At 41.0% G+C, this 23,619-nt stretch overlaps 1 protein-coding gene across 1 annotated transcript in view; it reads right to left on the minus strand.

Annotated features, from left to right (window-relative positions):
- Positions 1-660: 660 nt before the first annotated feature.
- Positions 661-23,619, minus strand: part of LOC135638968 (sucrose nonfermenting 4-like protein) — a 57,057-nt gene continuing 34,098 nt past the window's right edge. Inside the window, exons 9-14 of the mRNA XM_065152603.1 lie at positions 17,782-17,920; positions 17,485-17,658; positions 16,667-16,730; positions 16,452-16,521; positions 1,090-1,207; positions 661-1,006 (exon numbers count right to left, since the gene is read on the minus strand). Of these exons, the coding sequence (XP_065008675.1) occupies positions 909-1,006; positions 1,090-1,207; positions 16,452-16,521; positions 16,667-16,730; positions 17,485-17,658; positions 17,782-17,920 (663 nt within the window). The 3' untranslated portion in view covers positions 661-908. The remainder of the gene's footprint in view (positions 1,007-1,089; positions 1,208-16,451; positions 16,522-16,666; positions 16,731-17,484; positions 17,659-17,781; positions 17,921-23,619) is intronic.

Here is a 23,619-nt window from a genome sequence, read left to right on the forward strand (position 1 = left end):
AGTTTGGCTCGGGCTCACTGCGTGTGGCTTAGAGACCGGCGTGGGACCAGTGACGTAGGTGACCAGATGGGCAGGATGATTCCAACAGGTTAGGCAAACATTAAGATCTAGGAATTAATAAGAGAGAGAGAGAGAGAGAGAGAGAGAGAGAGATCATCAAGGTTGCATTCTATGAATACATTGCGAACACATGTATGAACAACTGATTGGAAGTTCCATTGCAGAAGTCCAGCTTAAATTGGACTGACAAGCAACACGACAGGACCATCACAGTTTAAAAAATAAAATTTTCCTCTATATAATAAGCAAACTTGATGCCCTTCTCAACCATTAATTGTCAAAGATGAGATCAAAAGTACGATTAAATACTCCCGAATGCTGTTTCATTAGAGTCTGAACCACCGTTGCATTCTAGGAAGACCACGGAACATTGTAAACAATCCTTTTTCTTCACTGGTATGTTCCAACACAGGATTAAGTTGTTGAATACAGCTTATCAAGTATATAACTATCTTTCCATCATAATGCTGACCCATCAGCTTAATGATCACTATAGGGTAGTACTCTACCCAAGTCATTAGCACTAGACTACTAAATAGAGAATAATTTTCCTAACTGAGTTCAAAACCTTTCCCTCTAATTTAGAGATCTTGTCATGACCTTTCTTAAAGACACGACTCTGAACCATTATAGCCCATTGATTTTTTTTTTTTCAAAGGATAAATGATAAAGATCAGATTCGAGCCCATGACTTTTCGATAAACTATCGAAGTTTTAACCAAGTTAGCTGACACATTCGAAATTAAAATAGAAAAACCATTTGAACAAAAATAATTTCATTTGCCTTTCTGAAGGTAGTGGTTTGAACACATTGACAGAAAGTTGAATGATCGATTGCTTCGTGACACTTAAGCCAAGCTGAAGAAGAACCTGAATACATCACTCAATGAAATGATGCCTTCCACACGGTTGCTTCCAGCTTCGACAACAAAAAGGCGTCGAACCCCTAAAAAATTTCATTAGGTAAAACTCAAAGCATAATATTCAATAGGGAAAGTGATGTTTTTAACTTTTTATGTGGTTCAATACCAGGATTAGCCAATTGCTCCATTACTTTCTGTAGAGAATCTGAATGAAGGCACATTTGGCATCTCTGCCCTTTGTAGAATCCATAATGAGAATTTGACTCTTGTCTGAGTTGCAAAGCCTGAAATTAAAGACAAAAAAACGATTACCTTTGAATGTATACATCAAAGTGAATTGAGTAGAGGCCTAAGTGACTGAACAACGACAACAACAATAACAATAACAAAATCATATATTCCAATTATTTGAGGCTGGTTACATGGATTTTTTACCGCCATTAAGACCGTAAAAAACCATAAGTCCTAGATGACTAAACAAAATTTTCATAATTTATCCACTAACTCTAACCTACTCTAAGCGCATAACATGATAGTTCAATTTAACAACATGGCAATAGCATAACATATTCACATGGACTGAAATTGATATTTATAGAAAGGAAGAACAAAAGAACTGGGAAACGGAATTGGATGTGACTAATTCCAAATATCCCATACGAACCAAACGAAACTAATTATGGAAGCCATGACCTGAAGCTATGGTATTTATGGACTCCGATGATCCATCAAACTTCTATAACTTCCACCCATGAAGCAATAAGATGATTGCCTTCTCAACAAGTTAAGAGATATTTGAGATACAAAATGAAGATAGGAGGATGACAGAAAGGAAAATAGATTGCCATAGACCTAGGCGTTCAGGAGCAATATATTAATTCATCTTTTATGTTCTTACTAAACAATCAAGTGAGACCAGATAGATGCTATATTGTAGAGACTCTAGACTACAAATAAAGGGGTCAACTGTAGCACTTCAGATCCAGAAAAGGGAAGGCCAGGCAGTTGTTATTTGTAATAAAACATAATTAAAGAAACTAGGCATAAGTGTTGAAGTAATCTTTGATAACTAGAGCTACCAACATCTTAGAGTTGGTAAAGTGTTGAAGTAAATATATCATATGTCCTTTTGTGTGACAAGTTAGATTCATAACTTGTAATTCTAGACTACTCATTTCTAAAAGTTTACCAAACTGAATTAACATATTAGATTTACAGAGATTTTTTTAAGCCTCAGAAAACAGATTGTGGAGTTGTTACTTGTTACTAAGACAAGAGAAACCCACAGTCGAGTTCCATTTTATAAGAATTGATCTCCTAGACTGATAGGAAAAAATGCTAGAAACAATGGATAGAAAAAGAGAAAACAAAAGGTAACGTTGATCAGGGTTTGCCGTGCTGCAGTATATCGCTCAGTATGGGCAATACATACCGGTTCAACAAGGGATCGATACATGGACAACCTTGTACTAGATAGTCCAGTTAAATTAATAAAATATTCAAAGAAATGGTGGGGCCTATGTCCAAATCAGCATAAAAAAAAAAGATTAGGGCTTGCGAACACATCGTGCAAGGTATCGCCGCCTCATGGTCACCGCTTTGCCTCTACTACCACTGCTACTTCGCCATCATGTAAGATGCCACCACCTTGCTGTCGTTGCTTCTCCTCTACTATCACTATTGCTTTGCCGTCATCTTAAAAAAAAAGGTAGCCTTTTTTACCAATGGGAAAGAAGCCATTTTAGAATATGGACACAAAATGGTAAACAATGGGGGTACAAGAGAAGCTAAGGTCGAGCCCACCACCCAAAATATCACTTTGGTTTGGCCTCTAATTGGTTGACCTCACAAACATTGTGATCCAACAGTTTTCTGTTATACACACATTTTCTATTGACCTCCTAGCAAAAGAAAAAGGCAGACACAATTTGCTAATAAGAGAAGAAATTGACATATCATATGGTACTAATTTTAAAGAGCAAAAGAAAGGGAAGAACTGATGGAAAAGAAAACAAAAAGAAATATGTTTAAGGACATAGGAACTCATCCACAAAGCAAGACAATGATAGAACAGTTTAAGCAGAAACAGAGGAAAGGAACAGCCCCCCTGATGCATATCACATCCGCCAATGGCAACTTAAGTCATTATCTAAGTATTAACAGCAGCACTTATTAGGCAATCCCTTTTGTGTTGTTTGAGACATACCTGAGATAATCTAACAGTTGATATATGTCAGATGTAATTTCTTTTGTTCACCAGCTATTTGGTAGAAATGATATGCTGGCTAACCTGATTAACCTATTGAAGAGCCAATAGCTACGATTTTACCAACTCAAGCTGACAATCACAGCACTGTTTTCTATTATCATAATTATTGAACAAAGAGTATAAGTTTGGACCAGCAGATCATAAAGAACTCAGCAATGGATGAGGTCCTGTCACGTGCAGTAACATGATAGAACATGACAGATCAATGGCCATTCAGAAAAGAATAAATAATGGACTAGTGATTTGAACTAAGTGGTAAAATATGTAGTAACATGATACCTCAAGCCTCACTAAAGAAAATGAAGAATCTGCATAGTTGAACAAATTAGCCAACAATGAGATGACTTGTGTCTTTTGGACCACATTAGCAGTACCACCCCATCTTAGTCACTCATTAGTCGTGTAGGTCATGCAAAAGAAAAAAAAAAATCAGAGCATCCTTACAAATTCGTCAACTTGAGTAATGCACCATATTTGCAATCTAAGGAACTGTTACCCTTGGTTAACTTGAAGTATACAGATCATACAGATTTACTACCAATGGGACCACAAAGGACACTAGGCCATATTTAATGTCCTAGTAAGGATGGAATTTAAATAAGGGAGATTAGGATAGAAAAAACCAAGGATTTGATTCGTACCGCCCGTACCAGGCAATATGTACCGGTCCGCCAACAGACCGGTATGTGGACTGCTCGCTACTAGGCGGAACACTTGATATAGCCCCGTATCGGATGATACGTAGCTGTATCGAGTAGTAACAGTCAAATTTTTGACCGTTACCGCTCTATCACGGCCTTAGCTGGAATTGCCTAAGGCGTGAGGCACCCTTGCGGCCAAGACGCGAACTTAGCTTGTGTTGCCTAAGTCGCGAGGCACCCTTGCGGCAAAGACGCAAACTTAGCTTGTGTTGCCTAAGTCGCGCTTCGCCCTTGCGATTTGCGTCCGCAAAGATCAGCCCACTTGTAACCTCTCGCAAGTCCCGAAGGACCTGTAAAAGAGAATGTTGATTAGTTCAAAGATCGAGCGACAGACAAGTCCCGACGTCTCGCGAAAAGGGGAAGCTTTACAAGCAATTCAACGAGCACCTTGCGTGCACAAGAGAAAAGAGGGAGAGGAGGAAAACAAGGATTTTAGAGGGTTGAACAAATAGCTGCAAGTCCACAAATAGCTGCTCACCGGGTGCCGGGAGCGATAACAAGTTCCCGTCAAGGTAACGTGCGAACTTACAAAAGGTTGTTCAACGCCCGACACTATACCGAAGCCCCATCCAGCCCTGTGCCACCTGGGGGGTTCCAGGGTGCTGAGATGGCCGACGTTTCGCGTGCAATAGCGGGCTGCAGAAATCAGCCCGTGGCACACAAAAACGGAGCTGTTTTGGGGCTGTTTTGCTCGGTTCGGTTAGCGGTCGCACTGTAGTATTGCAACTTGTTCGAACATACATTTTTACAAGCAAAATGACTTAAAACCAAGCCAAAACATGCTACCAAACAGCTGTACATGTAGATTAGAACGACGAACGGTTCGTTGAACGTAGTTGTTGCGGGTGCGCGACGATTGTTCGTGACATTCTCCCCTACTCAAACTATCGACGCCCTCGTCGACGCTTGTTAACTAGTTGTTGATGATTGCTTCTTCATGTCGTAGGGCGTCTTCAGGCTCCCAACTGGCTTCAATTCGGGGAAGCTTTCGCCACTTCACCAAGTACTCGGTTTGCTCAGCTCCAGTGGGTAGCTTTATCTAGCGGTCCGCTAAAATAGTTTCAACTCGCTTCTCGTAGGAGGCTATGGTGGGGGGTAGCCGAGTTGGAACACTTCGGGAAGTATCTTACGGATCCGAGTGGTAGGCTTTCAAGTTGCTGGCGTGAAGAACATTGTGAATTTTGAACCACGCCGGCAGCTGCAACTTGTAGGAGACGTTGCCCACCCTGCTGATAATTGGGAAGGGCCCTTCATACTTGCGCACCAATCCTTTATGTACTTTATTCCTAAAGAATTGGAGTGATGCTGGTTGGAGCTTGACCAACACCAAATCGCCGATCTTGAACTCTTGCGGTCGCCTTCCCAAGTCTGCCCACTTCTTCATTCTTTTTACCGCCTTCTCCAAGTAAGCCCGCGCAATATCTGCATTTCGGTGCCACTCCCTTACAAAGTGGTATGCTGATGGACTACTCCCAGTATACCCAATTACCATGGTATGAGGAGTTGACGGTTGTTGCCCTGTAATGATCTCGAAGGGGCTCTTGTTGGACGCAGAGCTCCGCTGCAAGTTGTAGGAGAATTAGGCAATGTCCAACAAGTTCACCCAACCTCGTTGGTTGGCACTCACTTAGTGCTGAAGATATTGCTCTAGGAGCGAGTTTATCCTTTCAGTCTGGCCATCCGTTTGGGGGTGAAGGCTTGTGGAGAAGTATAACTTCGACCCCAACAATTTGAATAGCTCGGTCTAGAATCGTCCCAAGAACCGAGCATCTCGATCACTGATGATATTGTGCGGGACTCCCCAATACTTCACCACATCCTTCATCATCAGCTTGGCTGCCTCTTCTGCTGAACAGTGTAGAGGAGCAGCAATGAAAGTTGCATACTTAGAAAATCGATCGACCACCACGAGTATCGATCCGAGTCTCCATACTACGGGCAAGCTTAATATGAAGTCCAAGGAAATGCTCTCCCACGACCTTTTTAGTATGGGCAACGACTCCAAAAGTCCCACCAGTTTCCGTTGCTCCACCTTGTCTTGTTGGCAAATGAGACACGTTCGAGCATATTCCTCCACGTCAGTCCCCATATTCGACCAATAGAAGGCCCTCTCCACGAGAGCCAAGGTCCTATGAATGCCTGGGTGTCCAGCCCAAAGGGAATCGTGACACTCTCTTAATAGTTCACATCTCAGATTGTCCACTCGAGGAACATAGACTCTATTCCCTTTGGTGTAAACGAGTCCCTCCTGGACCCAAAACCGTCGTGCCTTGCCTTCTTTAATGAGCTGTATCAGGACTTCTGCCTGGAGATCACTGTGCAGTCCATCCTTGATCCTGGAAAGGAAGTGGAGTGCAATTGACTTGCTTGGCCTTTGCCCTCCAATTGTACGACATTCACACGCTCCACTTTCCGACTCAATGCATCGACCACGACATTCGCCTTTCCGGGCTTATACTCCATTGCCATATCAAACTCAGCCAGGAAGTCCTGCCATCGTGCCTGCTTTGGGGAGAGTTTCTTCTAAGTTTGGAAATAGCTCAAAGCAATGTTGTCTGTCCTTAGTACAAATCGCGATCCAAGAAGGTAGTGTCATCAAACTCGTAGAAAGCGGATCACCGCTGTCATCTCCTTCTCATGCACCGGATATCGCCGCTCGGTCTCGTTGAGTTTGCGGCTCTCATAGGCCACCGGATGACCCTCCTGCATGAGTACTCCCCCAATAACGAAGTCTGAAGCATCTGTATGGACTTCGAAGGGCTCCCCATAGTCTGGCAATTTGAGCACTGGTTCTTCCAACTCAGTAGCCTTCAGATCTTGGAATACAATTTCACATTTATCAGACCACCTCCAAGGCTGCTCCTTCTTCAGCAACTCCGTCAGTGGAGTTGCACGCTTCGAATACCCCGCTATGAAGCATCGATAGTAGTTGATGAAGCCAAGGAAGGATCTCAACTCTAGCACCTTCTTTGGAGTTCGCCATTTTGCAACCGCTTGCACCTTCGATTTGTCCATCCGAATGGAGCCATCACCGATTCGATGCCCTAAGAATAAGATCTCCGTTTGGGCAAAGTAGCATTTCTCCCTCTTTACGAACAAAGTGTTCTCCCTGAGAACCTTGAAAATTGTCCGAAGGTGCTTGACATGCTCCTCGAGCGTTTGACTGTAGACGACGATATCGTCTAAGCAGACGACCACGAACTTATCTAAATATTCCTTGAATAGCTGGTTCATGAGGGTGCAGAACGTGGCCGGAGCGTTGGTTAAGCCAAAAGGCATCACCAAGAACTCAAACGCTCCATACCTGTTCACACAGGTAGTCTTCGCTTCGTCGCCTTCAGCAATACGCACCTGCCAATACCCCGACCGAAGGTCGAGTTTTGAGAAATACTTGGCTTTGCCCAACTGGTCGAACAAGTCCGCGATGAGCGGGATGGGATACTAGTTCTTCACCGTCACTTTGTTGAGGGCTCGGTAATCGACGCATAGTCGAAAGCTCCCATCTTGTTTCTTCTGGAAGAGAACGGGAGCTCCGAATGGTGCTTTAGAGCTGCGGATGAGACCACCGCTTAGCAGTTCACCCAACTGCTTTCTGAGTTCTGCAAACTTTAGCGGGGGCATGCAGTAGGGTGGTCTCGCTAGAGGCTTCACTCCTGGCTCCAGCTCGATGTGATGATCCACGCCTCTGTGTGGCGGCAAAGTCTTCGGCAACTCGGGCGGCATAACATCCGTGAACTCCTTCAGGATGTTCGCCACCACAGCAGGTTCATGAGTGGCCTTCTCGTCGAGTGGCTCTAGCTTCATAGCAGCCACGAATGTTAGTTCGTCTTTTCGTACCCCTTTCTTCAGTTGTAATGCCGATATGTGTTGGGGTTTCCTGGTTCCTCTCCGAGAGACGGGAACCACACAAGGGTCATCTCCTCCCATCACACATAGGGAGTTAAGAAACGGCATTGGCCACCAACTTCGCCGCGTGCATAAATTCCATTCCAAGAATCACTCGGAAGTCATCTAGTGGCACCGCCATCATGTTTGTGCTCCCGCTCCATGTTCCGATCTTGATGGGAACTCCCTTTGCCAACTCGGAGATTCGCCTGGCCTCAGAGTTCACCGCCTTCATTCAACTCGGGCTCTTCTCTAAGATCAGCCCAAGTCGCTTTGCTTCTTGATCGACAATAAAATTGTGGGTAGCGCTCGTGTCCACCATGGCACGGGTCGTTTGGCCATTGAGCTTAATGTCTACGTACATCAGCTCACCACTTCCTGGTTTTTATAGCCTTATCTTCGTGTTCTCCCCCACTTGACCCCGCATGGCGTTCAATAAACGCATCGGTCCCATCCGGGGTCCTTGCGACTCCTCACCGTTGCTGCTGGATTCAAAACTACTCGAACTAAGAGCGACAGCCTTGCCCTAGTCCGATTTCGGGGGATAGATGGAAGTTGTTAAAGCATTGAGTGCCTGTTTTTGTGGGCACTCCCTCACCATGTGCGGCCCTCCGCACAAGAAGCATCCACCAAGTTTCGAGGCCTTGCCTTTCGGGCTTGGCCCTTTGTGGGAACTCCTCTTCTTTTGTTCGCCCCCGAGCTCTTCCCTCGAGAATATTTTGGAGGGCGATTGCTTAAAGGTTGTTTCCTTCTTCCTAGATCTTCAGAGGAAACAAAGTCGGTGAGCCTTTCTGCGACCGCAATTGCCCCGATCACATCGGTGACATTCCTTCGATGTAGTTCTTATTGAGCCCATGGCTTCAAACCATCAAGGAAGCTGAACAGCTTATCCTTCTCGGACATGTCTTGGATGTCCAGCATTAGCGCAGAAAATTGCTTCACGTAGTCTCGGATAGAAGTATTTTGGCGGAGTTGTCACAGCTTCTTACAACGAACTCTGTGTTCTCCGGTAGGAACTGAGTTCTCAACTCCCGCTTCAGGTCCTCCCATGTGTCAACTCGACACCGACCTTGTTGTATCTCCTCCCAACGGGTTCGTCACCAAAGTTTTGCATCTCTGTTCAGATACATTGTTGCTATAGAAACTTTAGTTTCTTCAAAATCAGGCCTCGTAACTCGAAAGTATTATTCCATGTCGAACAGGAAATTCTCGAGCTCTTTGGCATCTCTGGCCCCTCTATAACCATGAGGCTTAGGTGCCCTCAAGTTCTGTGGCTACGCAACGCGGGTGTTGCTTCCTCCCGCATTTAGTGCTCTCGTGAGCATGGTCACCCTCGAAGTGAGTTCCGCCACAACTTCCTGCAGGTGTTGCACGGAGTCTTTGGTGTCATGTGACAGTCGGTCGACTAGGGCCTCGACCTTGTCGATCCAAGACTCTGCTTCTTCTTGCGAGCTCTCTACCCCAACAAGCCTTCGTTGGCCATGGTAGAGTTCCTCCAAGCTCGCTTCAAGAACATCCAAGCGGGTTTCCACCGTTGTGAGTCTCTCCTTGTAACTCTTTTTCCCGGTAGGCGCTCCAGATTGCGCCTCCTCCGCTCGCGGAGAGTAGCCAACTTCTCGATCATCATGTTCGCTGTCGTGCTCCTCATGAGTGGCTCCAACAGCATGAGAGCAAGTGTGCACTTGTAGCTCACCTGGGCTGCTTGGGGCAAGGGTCCGGCTTGCCCTGTCTTGCTTGATTCGCTACGATGCTTTGCCATGGCGAAGTAGCGAAGTTGAGAAGTTCCTTCGCATCTCGCTCGTAGTGCTTGCCCGCTCTGATACCACAATGTCATGGCCTTAGCTGGAATTGCCTAAGGCGTGAGGCACCCTTGTGGCCAAGACGCGAACTTAGCTTGCGTTGCCTAAGTCGCGCTTCGCCCTTGCGATTTGCGTCCGCAAAGATCAACCCACTTGCAACCTCTTGCAGGTCCCGAAGGACCTGTAAAAGAGAAAGTTGATTAGTTTGAAGAATGAGCAATGGATAAGTCCCGACGTCTCGCGAAAAAGGGAAGCTTTACAAGCAATTCAGCGAGCACCTTGCGTGCACAAGAGAAAAGAGGGAGAGGAGGAAAACAAGGACTTTAGAGGGTTGAACGAATAGCTGCAAGTCCACAAACAGCTACTCAACGGGTGCCGGGCGCGACAACAAGTTCCCGTCAAGGTAACGTGCGAACTTGCGAAAGGTTATTCAACGCCCGACACTATACCGAAGCCTCATCCGACCCTGTGCCACCCAATGGGTTCCAGGGTGCTGAGATGGCTGACGTTTCGCGTGCAGCAGTGGGCTGCAGAAATTAGCCCGTGACACGCGAAAACGGAGTTGTTTTAGGGTTGTTTTGCTCGGTTCGGTGAGCGATCGCACTGTAGCGCTGCAACTTGTTCGAGCTTACATTTTTACAAGCAAAAGGACTTAAAACCAACTCAAAACATGCTGCCAAGCAGCTGTACATGTAGATTAGAGCGACGAACGGTTCGTTGAACGGAGTTGTTGCGAGTGCGCAACGACCGTTCGTGACAGCTCGATTCAATTAGTAACGATCAAAATTTCAACCGTTACAAGCCAATAACGATTAAAATCGATCATTACTTACCTGTAATAGTGTTTCAACGGTCAAATTGACCATTGGAGCCCTTTCTCACCGGTTTTTAAACTCATCCTCCCTCCTATTTTACTCTATTTTACTCTCGTACTCTCTTAAACTATATCAAACTCATTTTTTCTCACATTCTCTTTCTTATTCTTATATTTGCACTCTCCTAAACCCTATAAAGCAACGATTTGTGAATTGAATTAAGGCTGATTTTGGAGGATTCAAAGGAAGAACTTTTTAATCAAGAGTTATGTATTCTCTTTCTTTAATTAAAGAGTAATTAAGATCTTTAATATTACGATTAATGTGTTTAATATTGATTAATTCGAAATTAGATACTTAATAGGTCAAATGTTTATATTTCATGCATATTAAATATTGAAAGATATTTATGATGGTAAAATAGGTTTAATTAGGTTTTATTAAAGTTATTTAATACTACGATTAGTGATTTTAATTATGATTTAATCGAAATTTAATCAATTTTGGATCAATTCAATGTCTTTAATATCTATTAAGGTGTTTGACATGTTTATATTATCAAAAAAGAAGTAATTAATGGGATTTAATGATGATTTATATATTTATGTATTTAACGATGATTTCATCATCATTAAATCATGTGATTAATGTATTTAATGATGATTTCATCATAATTTGATGTATATTGGATCAAAATTATGTATTTAATGTTTCTTTTATATGTTTTATATATTTATGATGGTAAAATAGGTTTAATTAGGTTTTATTAAAGTTATTTAATGTTGCGATTGCTGATTTTAATGATGATTTAATCGAATTTGATCGATTTTTGGTCAATACCGAATGAGAGTGCCCATACGGGGCGGTACATACCGGTCCGTCAGCATACTGGTACACAAACCGCCCACTACCGAGCGGTACCATCGATTGAGGCGTTATCATCGTCGATTGAGGCGTTATCGTCGACGGTGATCGAGGGAGAAGAAAGAAGAGGGAGAAGGGGAAGAAAGAAATAGGAAAAAAAAGGAGAACCTGGATATCACCGCTCTCCTCCTCGTTTGTCGGCGACTTCTCATCTGTGCGTGGGAGAAGAGGCATCGGCATCACGAGGTAGAGAGAGGCAAAGATTTTTTTTTTTTCTTCTCTTCTCAGGCGATATCGCCTGCAAATTTTTTTTTTTATCTACAACGTCACAATTTTTTTTTTTTAATCTACGACATCGCCCGAGAAGGGAGGCAATGTCACTATTTTTTTTTTTTATCTGCGACATCGCCCCGTATAGAGGTAAATCGAGTGATTTACCTATATATATATATATATATATATATATATATATATATATATATATATATATATATACCAAGCGATATATCGAAATACACCACTTAGTATATAGTACTGTACCATACCAAATAAGTCGAAATTTCGATACGGTACAAAATTTCAATCCTTGTTTTTAATACCTATTAGGGTATTTGACATGTTTATAACGTTGAAAGAGGAGTAATTAATGAGTAATTAACTATGTTAATCATGTGATTAGTGTATTTAATGATGATTTCATCATAGTTTGATGTATATTGGATCAAAATTATATATTTAATGTTTCTTTTATATATTTCACATATTTATGATGGTAAAATCGGTTTAATTAGGTTTTATTAAAGTTATTTAATGCTGCGATTACTGATTTTAATGATGATTTAATCGAAATTTGATCGATTTTAAGTCAATTTAATATCTTTAATACCGATTAGGGTGTTTGATATGTCTATAGTGTTGAAATAGAAATAATTGATGAGTAATTAACTGTTAATCGTATGATTAGTGTATTTAATGATGATTTCATCATTATTTGATCTATATTGGATCAAACTTACGTATTTAATGTTTTTTTTATGTGTTTCACATATTTATGATGGTAAAATAGGATTAGTTATGTTTTAATAAAATTATTTAATGTTGGGATTAGTGGTTTTTAATCGATATTAGGTTAATTCAACATGTTTATAGCTTATTTGATTTAAATTTGGTAGAATCATGGTTCCAAAGGAACAGCCACATGATGATACATAAGTTCATACCCGAAAGATGGATGGGAACCGTCATCATTAGCAATGTATTTATTGTGACTACATTGGCAAAGGTGGAGGAATAACTCAGGTGAAGATGCATTTGGCCAGCGGGTATCCTGATGTTGCAAAATGCAAGAAGGTTCCGACGGAGATCCGTAAATTATTTTAACACAAGCTACAACAAGCAAAAGAAGATACATTAAAAAAGAAGACAAGAGTTGAGAAAGAATACTGTAAGGCTATGTACTAACCAGTTTATGATCAGTATGAGGGTCGCGACGATAAAGTCGACCCGGATCTCACAGTATGACGATTGGTGCATTAGTATATCGTCGATGAAGCAATAAGGCATCGACGACCTGACTCACAATTGGAGCATGGCGGTGATAATAAAATCCAGAGGTCGGCTAGCATGAGGCAACCAACTACTCCTCAGTTATGAGAGGTCTTGGCAGGAGATTCGCACTAGATATTATTGATATTGATCCGCAAGCCTATCCCCCACAAACAGCGAAACAAACATGGATTGACGATGCATATACAAAAAAAAAGTAACGGGATATTAGGAAAGCAATTTCAAAATGGTTCAACTTCCACAAGATTCCAACCAACATAGCCTAGGGTCCATATTATCAAAGCATGGTCTCCTCTATTCAAAAGTCTAGCACGGGGATCCAACCTCCAACACTAGAAGAAATTCACAATGTGTACTTAGATAAAGAGGTGGTAGAACTGAAAGATTGGATCAAATCCTTCAAGAGGCAATGGGACGAATATAGGGTGACACAGATTGATGATGTGTGACAGTTAGACGAATAAGTATCATCAACTTTCTTGTTTATTGCAACAAAAGGATATTGTTTCATAAGTCGGTTAATGCTTTTGACAAGATCCAAGATGCAGACTATATTGAGAGCTTGATGGACACCATAGTAGAGGAGATCGGACCGCAGTATATTGTCCAAATAGTGATCGACAATAGAGCGAATTTCAAGAAGACCGGTTTGCAATTGATGGAAAAAAGAAAAACATTGTTTTGGACTCCATATGCAGCTCATTGCATGGATCTAATGTTGAAGGATATTGGTGAGCTGGACACAGTGAAAAAGTGTGCAGTTCGAGCACAGTCAATTATAAAATTTATATATAATCATCATTAGGTCCACTCTTTAATGCAAAAGTATGTAAACGATGAGATACTCCAACTGGAGTCACTCAATTTGACATCAATTTCATTGCATTAAGGTCATTACAGCAAAAGAAGCATGACTTGAAAGCAATCGTCACCTCACATTCCAGATATTCTAGATCGAGCGATAGAAAGAAGATAAAAAAGACCATTCTTTCCTCTAGATTTTGGGAGACTACGGTTGAAATCATAAAAGGTGTGGAATCACTTTATGTTGTTTTTCGTAAGGTCGATATGGACAAGCATCCACAATTGTCGTATCTTAAATATATGCTGATTTCAGCAAGAGAGGAGATCACGAAAGCATTCAAACATGATTTTAAGGCCAACCAATACGTACGAATCATTGATCATCAGACTGAAGTTCATATAGATCAAGATATCCATAATGCAGGTAAATTCCTATTCAAAATAATTTAATTTATTTTTTTTGTACAATAAAAAATCATACTAACAAAATTATGTCTCACAGCATATTATCTAAACCTGACAATTCAATATTAGTATGCTCTCGAAACGTAAAATAATTTACTAACGATACTACGAAATGTTATATATCGACTCTTGCTAAACACTACTGATGCAGCCGATGCTCTTACAGAGGGTCATTTATTTCGAGAAACAGTTGGTTCATTCTCCGACGTTGTAGTTGTATCGTATCGTTACACTATGAATCCTAATGAGAAAAAGTTACACATATTGATTATCAATTATATTTGATGTTAATTATTTGTTATGCTAATAAAGTCTTATTTATATCTTTTTGCAGTCGAGTGGTGGCTATAATTTGGTGGGGATGCACCACATTTAAGGAAGATTATTGTTCGTGTACTTTCACAGACGATAACATCTAGTGGTTGCGAACATAATTGGCCAATGTTCGCATTGATTCACACAAAAGTAGGCAATAGACTCTCGTATAGACGATTAGAGAAACTCGTATAAGTCCATTATAACATGCTGTAAAGGTTATGGTGTGCCGAGCTAGATAAGGAGCCAGAGGAACCAGAGATTGATCCTATCGACCTCCAATTCTACAATGAAGATTCAGAGCCGATGTTAGAGTGGATTGAAGCGGCAAAGAACCAAGAGGATCCTCTACTTGATGAGGTGGGAGATCCTCAATGTCCTTCACGTTTTATCACCGAGGCAATAAAAGAAGAGAAAGCACAATCCTAGTAGGTGAAAAATCTCTCTCGGTCACAACATAGCGGAAAGAGTCAAACAACATCAAGTCAAACTGCTCGAGGAACTACAAACACCCAACTGTCACAATCGTTCGCCCAGCATGCAAAGGCAAAAGCAAAGGGGAAGGTAGTAGCATTAGCCGCATCATTAGAAAGAATCGAGTCGGGCGATGAGACACCTTCACAATCACATTCAGCAACTCGCTCGGTCTAGAGATATGACAGCAACACGGACAGCAGTGCCTCGACGGATGATGGCGGCGACGCTAGGCAATCATTGGTCTCGTCTACACAACTTGAGGATGGTGCATGGACTGAGGAGCAATGTTTTACAAATGCCACCCAAGAATTACATCATGGAACTCGACAAGATACTGGTCAAGTTTATGTGTGAAAGGAGAAGAGAAAGAGGAAGGCAGTGGATGAATTTGAGCAAATGCGACAGAACCTACACAATGTAGACACAGAACGAAGCTCATCGTATTCACAGCCATCGTATTATGGAGAATCTTATGGCCAACAATAGTACGATGATAGTTGGTTATACTTCTCCGAGCAACAGTATGATACGGAGCAACATATCAGTAGCGAAAATAGAAGCTCTGACATTCACCAATACATGTATCAGGAGCCACCTCAGACACATGTGATTCATGACGATCAACCTATGATCATCACCACATTGATGCACCGATGGCAAACGATGTATCAATACACTATGTCGTGGGATCAATTTCAAGATTGGGTCCAACAAACATATCATATTAATGTGCAGATACATAGGATCGAGGACCTCGATCCATCACCCATGGAGGCCCGTTATTCGTTTTGGTGGTAGAATCAACAATCAAGTATATCTACATATGTGATTATTTAATTCATTTGAATCTTAAAATTTATATTGTAACAAGATAATCTAACAATTCAAATGATTTTTTTAGATATTTCGATATTTACAGAACGACGATCCGTAACGGACCGAAATTGCGAACCTTGCACAAGGCTATTCCTCAAAGCCCGAAAAAGATATATGATAATATTTTTACCTAATTTACATTGATTTTGCTAAACCTATACTAAATGTATATTTTTCAGATATTTTCGGATGATTTTACACCTAAATTAGGTGTACCGCTCAGTACGTCGTATTGTACTATACCAAGCAAAGCTCGGTACACCGGTACGGTACGAAATTTGAATCTTTGGGAAAAACAGCTACATCACAAAAGAAGATTAAGAAGGACCTACATATGAACTAAGTTGGTTAATATTCATAATCAAGGATGATCATTTTATGCAACTCTGGTAACCTCCTCCATATTAGTTATTACAAAGTAAGGTTGTTTGGAGCATAACAAAACTTTATTATATCATAACCCACACTAGTGTATAAAAATAAAATAGAGTGACAACAAAATTTAGATGACAAAGCAAACAAGAATAAGTTCTTAATGAAAAAAAAAAAAAAAACCACTAATTACATCATGATCCACCAAGTAATAAAATGCTACAAAGACAAAATCCACTCTACATGAAAAGCCAGAAACATTCATGATGCAACAATTTCAAAATAAAAGCAAGTTAAAGTGAAGAGGTTCCAGCTTTTACCTGGTAAATTCTCATGTCATCCAGGTGAATTCGTGCATAAGCATTGTCTTTAGCCAAAGATGTAATGTCACTGCAGTCAGAATAAAAGAAGAACAAAATCTTAAAATAGAATAAAGTAACCGCAATGCTCCACCTGTGCTCAATCAAATAGCACAAGTTACTAAAAATAATATTTTAAATGAAAATTTCCAACTTCAATAGCAAAGATGTAATACCTTCTGGAGTATGCATCCAGCAAACAGTCATGATCATCAATTATTGGTATTGAACTAACTTGAGCTACATATAGAATAATGAGTGAAATAAGAAAAACATATTCTGTAATAATAGATAAAAAGGGTAAACCAAAAAATGAATTGTGAAAGGACCATGCATTTATAGATCGCAGGAGAAATCAATATATGTGCAGCATAGAGTAACAAAATTGATTCGAGGATTACATTAAGGTTACAAATCAACGAAAACATGAAGTCCTCCAAGTCACATAGGATTTGAGAAGTTCAAACTGGATCTCACTCTAATTAATTATCCCCACATGAGGAATTTAGTGACTCCTTTTCAACAAGGAATACACAAATCAACACTAGGAATATGAAAAAAAATTGAGTTTGAAGTGTAACACAAACTTACCATTTAAAAAGATGCAACATATGATGATAACTTTAACAGCAAATAACCTGAATAGTTTTCTATGTACGGAGAGTTGACATGCATGGGCTAAAAACCCAAGTAATGCAAAAGTTAGCCTCATCTATATCTAATTCTTTGCCATCAACTCATCAAAAGACAAAATTTTAACAAACCAACAGGGAAAACATATTGCTCGGAAGATCCACACTGTGAGTACAGAACTTTATAGGTCATATTTGCATGCATAGCCCTCAAAAGATTCAACTCATATTCTCATAAAGTGGCCCCTCTGGAATGTATTATAAAACCTGAAACACAGCAGATCTTATAATGCTATGCAAAGATAACATTTTATGTGTATACATATACTAAAAAAATTGATTGAAAATGTAAACAGTCAAACCTTGCACTAACAGTGCTAGGGCAGAGCTAAGTGATTCATTTGGTCTAAGCATTGCCAAGTGCTTCCCATTTGATTCACCGATTCGTTGAATCCATGTGCCCACAGGAATAGTGCATATTGCTTGTTGCAAAATGGGCAATGAAACAGAAGAATGTCTAAAATGCCTGCAGATACCTGAAATTTTAAAACCAGAATTGCTGAAAATGCATCAATCTCACTGTCATTAAGCCAAATAAACAAGAAAATTGTAGAAATAGGTGCAAGGTTAACTGAGAATAGTCAAATATTAGAGCTTACATTTCATTATTTCTGAAAGGGATGCAAGATAAAGCAAATGTGGAAATGATTCCCCACGTGATGAAATAATTGGTACTGTTGCTACCTGATTTTGCAATATCTTCAATGCAACATCTTTCAATGAATCATAGGGCTCAGCCTGTAACAATGTAAATGATTTAGTAAATGACAGCAATTATAACATTTATAAGATAAAAATCTGACATAGTAAAGATACATGGATGGTAGCTTCAAAATAAATATGATAAAGAAAACAACAAAAAACTAGGCTAAACTAAAGGCAATCAACTTGAACTTAATGGTAGATGAAGAACAATAAATTAATCGATCCGGAAAGTAATCAATTTAAATGTCTAATTAAGAAAAGCATATATTTATGTGAACAAATGCATATGCACTACATTTGTAAAAAGGTTCCCTGATGAAACTAATATCATGATTATGAACACAGCTTTTGCTAGAACCAAATACAGAACATACTTGGGTACAATAACTTAAGAAGACTAATTTTTTTATTAATATTTCATAATAAAAACAAGCATGCATGTTCAACTCTAAAATTTTCTTTACACAATCACATGTGATGAAATATAAATATAGAAAGCAAGAATGCAGGAAAATAAATTGACTCTAGTCAATAATGAAAGATGACAATTTAACAATTAATATTTGTATAAGCACCCATTAAATTAAGAAGGGAAAAAACAAATCTAATGAGCAACACATGATGTTTTGCTACTTGACTGTTTGGAGTGTCATCATGTTTCAGGGCCAAATACTGTCCATACTTGATTAGTAGGATTTTGTGACAGAAACCCCCCCTATAATCAACCAAATCTTGAGTTAATTACTAACAGATCTACATTTGGCACTTCCATATATTCTCCTGTAGAAGTGGAAACTAGAAGACAGGTTAGATCAAAGGCTTCTCCAGTCACCTTTAAGCAACAGGGCCAACAATGTTGGACTAGGAATGACTGACCCATAAAAGCAAAAGATACCTATCAGTTCTGATCAGTTAGGAGCTGACAGGACAGACATTGACCAGCAAACTAGCTATTTTCTCATTTGCGACAAGTTGAGGAGAGAAATAGAAACATATTGGTGAGATTTAGAGAGGACATGTAGAAAACAAGCAGAAGAAAAAGAAAGGGACAAAATAAGTGACAGGAGCCTAAAACATTAATTTTTTACTTTATTTGTAAAAATTTCAGACATACTACTCAGAAGAAAAAAATAGCTACACATCACTTTTCCATGATCAAACTGTTTGGCTTGATGTAGAGCTCATGTCTAACAAAAGAAAAAGAAATTAGCAGCAACCAATGTCCTGCTAAGAGTGCTTAATAGGTTCTCGATATTAAGAGTCAGAGGAACCTTTTGCAGGGTTATGTGGCACCTTCCTCAAACTTTAAAATGACTTCAGGATAAGAAAAGCACAATGAAATATTTGGCTAAGCGTCTACCTATTGTTAACGCAAAATCAGTCCCTTACTATAATGATAACCAATATAAATCTGATGATTGATTCTGCCATATCGAAGTTACCCTTCTTTAAGTGAAAGTTGTAACTCCATGAAAACAAGAGAGCAAGAATGAAATATAACTAAATTAAATGTATTGCACATAAAGAGAACAAATATCCAAGTATATCATTTAACTGATTATCTCCGTTACATACAAGAGTGGCAGTGTTGTCAAAGGCACTAGGCACTAAAAGGTATCCAATTATGTCATTTAATTGACAATCTTAGTTACATATAAGAGTGGTAGTGTTGTCAAAGGCATTAGGCACTAAAATGTGCCAAGGCTCCAAAAAGCCTCAGGCGCTAGGTGCTTGAGCAAAATAAGGCACCCCCCCAATATAAAAAATTATAAAAGTAAGGTTTGTAATTTCGATCTATACCGGTGTACCTAGTCCTGCTCGGTACAGTACGTACCGAGGTGTACCAATAGCAAGGTATGTAATTTCAAATAATATTGCTCGGTACAGGCGGTACATACTGGTCCGTCAGCAGACCAGTACACAGACCGCCCGTTACCGGACGGAATGAAATTTATTTATTTATTTATTTATTTATAAATATTTTTATAAAAGGCGACGTCGCGTCGCCTTTTTCAGCAACGTCGCCGAGCGATGCGACGTCGCCTTTTATAAGAATATATATATATATATAAACGAGGCGACGTCGCGTCGCCTCGACAACGTCACCCTGCATGGGAGAAAAGGCGACGTTGCCGAGGCGATGCGACGTCACCTTTTATAAAATATATATATAATATTTTATATATAAATATATATTTATTAATTTACATATATATATAAACGAGGCAATGTCGCCCCGCCTGAGAGAAGAGAGAGGTGAAGTCGCCGAAATATATATATATATATATATATATATATATATATATATATATATATATATATATACCAAGCGGTATACCGTTCAGTATACAGTATCGTATCGTACCGAGCAAACGTCGAAACTCCAGTACGGTACGATATTTCAATCCTTGACCAATAGTATGTTGGGGCATCCCAACAATATGCCCAAAATCATAAAAAAACCTCCAAAAATACTTGAAAATAGAAAAAAAGTTAGATTATAGTTTTTAAGTTAGAAATAAATATAAATTTAGTATATTTTTTGTAAAAATAATATAAATTTGGAAAGAATAGTGTCACATATCTTTTTCGAGCTTTGAGGAGTAAGCTTTGTGGTACGTTATGGATCGTTCTCTCGTTTATTAAATTATTTTTTATATAACTTAAGCTTTAAAATTCAAATAAATTAAATAATCAATTGATGGATATACTTGTTCTACCACCAAAAATATATTTGTCGCCTTATCGGACCCAATCCTAAGATTGATATCATGACATAATATAATGATATAACATATATCATTGGTGCATCAATGTGGTGATGGTCGTAGGTTGATCATCATGAACCACGTGTACAAGAAGGCTCTTGAGGCAATGACGAATGTGGTATATATTTGAATGGAGCATAGGGAATTGTCACGGACAAACTTCTAAACAGGATGTTTGATGTAATGCTTATGTATGTCCGTGTCTTTTGGTATGTTCATGCTTTGTACACCATGTAGAGGGCTGGCCGAAGGCTTAGTAGTCCCATTTTAGTTAGGTTGGTGGTCGCTTTAGGCTTGTAAATAAAGGTTGTGTCATGAGGACATGTGTGAGAGATTTTCGGTCTGTAATAAACCATTTTACCCTTTGTTGTGCAACTGTTCAGAGCTTGTAAAGTCTGTTTGTAATTTGCATTGTCTATGAAGTGTTTTCGGAGATGTTTGCTTGTGGATCCCGAATGAGGCGTTTTCTCTAACCCGTTCTCTCTTTTGTGGGTCCTAAGGGACATGGGAGGCTTCGGGGAGGCTGACCTTTGCGGACGGACACGCAAGGGTGCCGCACGACTTAGGCAAAACCAGCTAAGTTCGTGACAGATGGTATCAGAGCGGGACAAGCACTCATAGAAACACTTAGCATGCAAACGTGGGGGACCTAGCGGGGCTGCGTTGAGGGCAGTCAGCACACGCACGACCGTTTGGAGAAAAACGGGCATGGAGATGTAGGGAAGAGGAGTCGCTTGGAGGAGCGGGCATCTGACATTGGCATTCAGAGGAATGGCCAACCCTTCGCGCAAGAGGCACTACGAGAACAGGCAAGCTTGGAAGAATGCGGAGCGCACAAAGGTTGGGATGGCTGAGTTTGAGCTACGGCTCAACGTTGACAACTATACTTGATGGTGCTCAAGACAAACGAGGCGCTTGGTAAAGGATGAGACCATGCAAGGTGGAATGAGTTGTTCAGCGACCGAAAGAGTTGTGCAAAAGCTCACAAAGGTGAGAGGAATTGCTAACTCAAAGAATTCGGTACTCATGCATGGGCTTGTATACGGACGATAGAATGTTCGCGGCCATCCCAAGGCGACCGAAACTCGACGCCATGGAGCATTGAAACTTTCTCTTCGGCATGTGAAGGATACGTCCGTAGGAAGCTGAAGGGTGCAACTAGTTCAGCATGTTGCTAGGCCTTGAGGGGTGCAGCGTGTTGAATCTCGTATTTTGATGATGAAACTACTTGATATGTGTTTATGATTTAATCTGCGTTTTGAGTGACGCGGGATGCTTCGATCAGGATGAGACAATTAAAGCAGGAAAATCATGTTGTGTCAAAGGAACATGTCAGAAAATTGGACATCGGGTCGGTGGATCGGTCGACGTATCGACAGAAGGCTTCGGGCCGTGGACTCGGGCATCGGGCCAAGAAGAGCAGGTATTGTGCCAAGGATATCGGAGTTGCGGAGTCAACTGGCCGATTGGGCAATAGGCTGTAGGAGAGGACGATGCGCCGAAGAATCGGACGAAGCGTCGAGGGACCAATAACATGCCGAACAACTTGGTTAATTGCTTAGGATTAATTGTCTCGATCGAAGTTTTGTTTTAAGTGTGTAGGATTAACTACGATGGAAGAAAGACATGCAGCAGGAGTTGCGCCGGAGTCAAGACAATGATCACGTTGGGAGTTCGAGAGTTCGACGAAAGTTCGGACAGTCGTCGGAGGTTCTGCGGGAACAAATCCGAGAAGTCCATGAGCTTGCCAAAGAAGCTCGTCGGAACTCGCCAAGTGGATCGTCGCAAGTCCAGGAGTTTGCCGGAAGTCCGCAGGAGCATCACCGAAGGTTCATCGGATGATCGACGGAAGTTCGCCGGAAGCTCGCCGGAAGAAGCGATTGACGCACCGGAGCAAGTTGCAGTAATTGTCTTAGGAAATATCGTAGTTAGCACAATGATTAAGTTGGAAATGGGAGGTGATCCCATTAACTTAATCTTGGGGCAATTGGGCCCCTGAAAAACCCAAATTGGGCCGAATGGATCAACCCATTCGGACCCTGATTTCTGTTGGGAGGTGCAACCGCCCAAGCCAGGAGGTGGCACCGCCTGGGCTAAGTCTCCGAGCGAGACTGGGCGGTGCAACCGCCCCAGCCAGGAGGTGGCACCGCTTGGGCTCAGTCTCCGAGCGAGACTGGGCGGTGCAACCTCCCCTGACAGGAGGTAGCACCGCCTGAGCTCGGTCTTCGAGCTCTGGCAGGAGGTTCAACCGCCTCAGTCAGGCGGTGGCACCGCCTGAGCTCGGTCTTCGAGCTTTGGCAGGAGGTGCAACCGCCCCTGACAGAGGTGGCACCGCCCAGAGGCTCAGTCTTCGAGCTCTGCCAGGCGGTGCAACCGCCTCAGTCAGGAGGTGCAACCGCCTGATCCCGGAATTCCGGGAATTGACAGTTTTGAGCTCCAAATTTGAACTGGGTTGGGGCCTATAAATACCCCACCCATTCAGCACTGAAAGAGCATGAACTTACACCGAAATCTTGATCTTGTTCTGTGATTTTTAGAGCTCAAAATTGTTGTAAAGGCCAAAAGTTCTTCTCCCTCTTTTCTTCCAAGTTCTGAGTTGTAAAGAAAGGAGAGAAAATTCTGTAAGGGTTGTCTCCTAAGCCCGTCAAAAGGAGTGAAACTGTAAAAGGGTGGTTGCCCTTCGCCTATTAAAGGAAGGCCTCTAGTGACGTCGGTGACCTCGTCGGTGGAGGAAGCCAAAAGTGGAGTAGGTCAAGATTGACCGAACCACTCTAAATCTCGGTTTGCATTTACTTTGAGCATATTATCTTTACTGCAAACCTCCTCAAAAGCTTACTGCTTTCTGCGCATATACGATCGGGTTTCAAGCTTTGCACTTTCCGAATCAGCGTTTAGACGTAAATCTGTTTTTTCGTACGATATCATATTTCAGTTTGCGTTTACGTTTTGATTTCTATCATAACT

The sequence above is a fragment of the Musa acuminata genome, chromosome BXJ3-5 (genome assembly GCF_036884655.1).
Source record: "Musa acuminata AAA Group cultivar baxijiao chromosome BXJ3-5, Cavendish_Baxijiao_AAA, whole genome shotgun sequence".
Taxonomy (NCBI): Eukaryota; Viridiplantae; Streptophyta; class Magnoliopsida; order Zingiberales; family Musaceae; genus Musa; species Musa acuminata.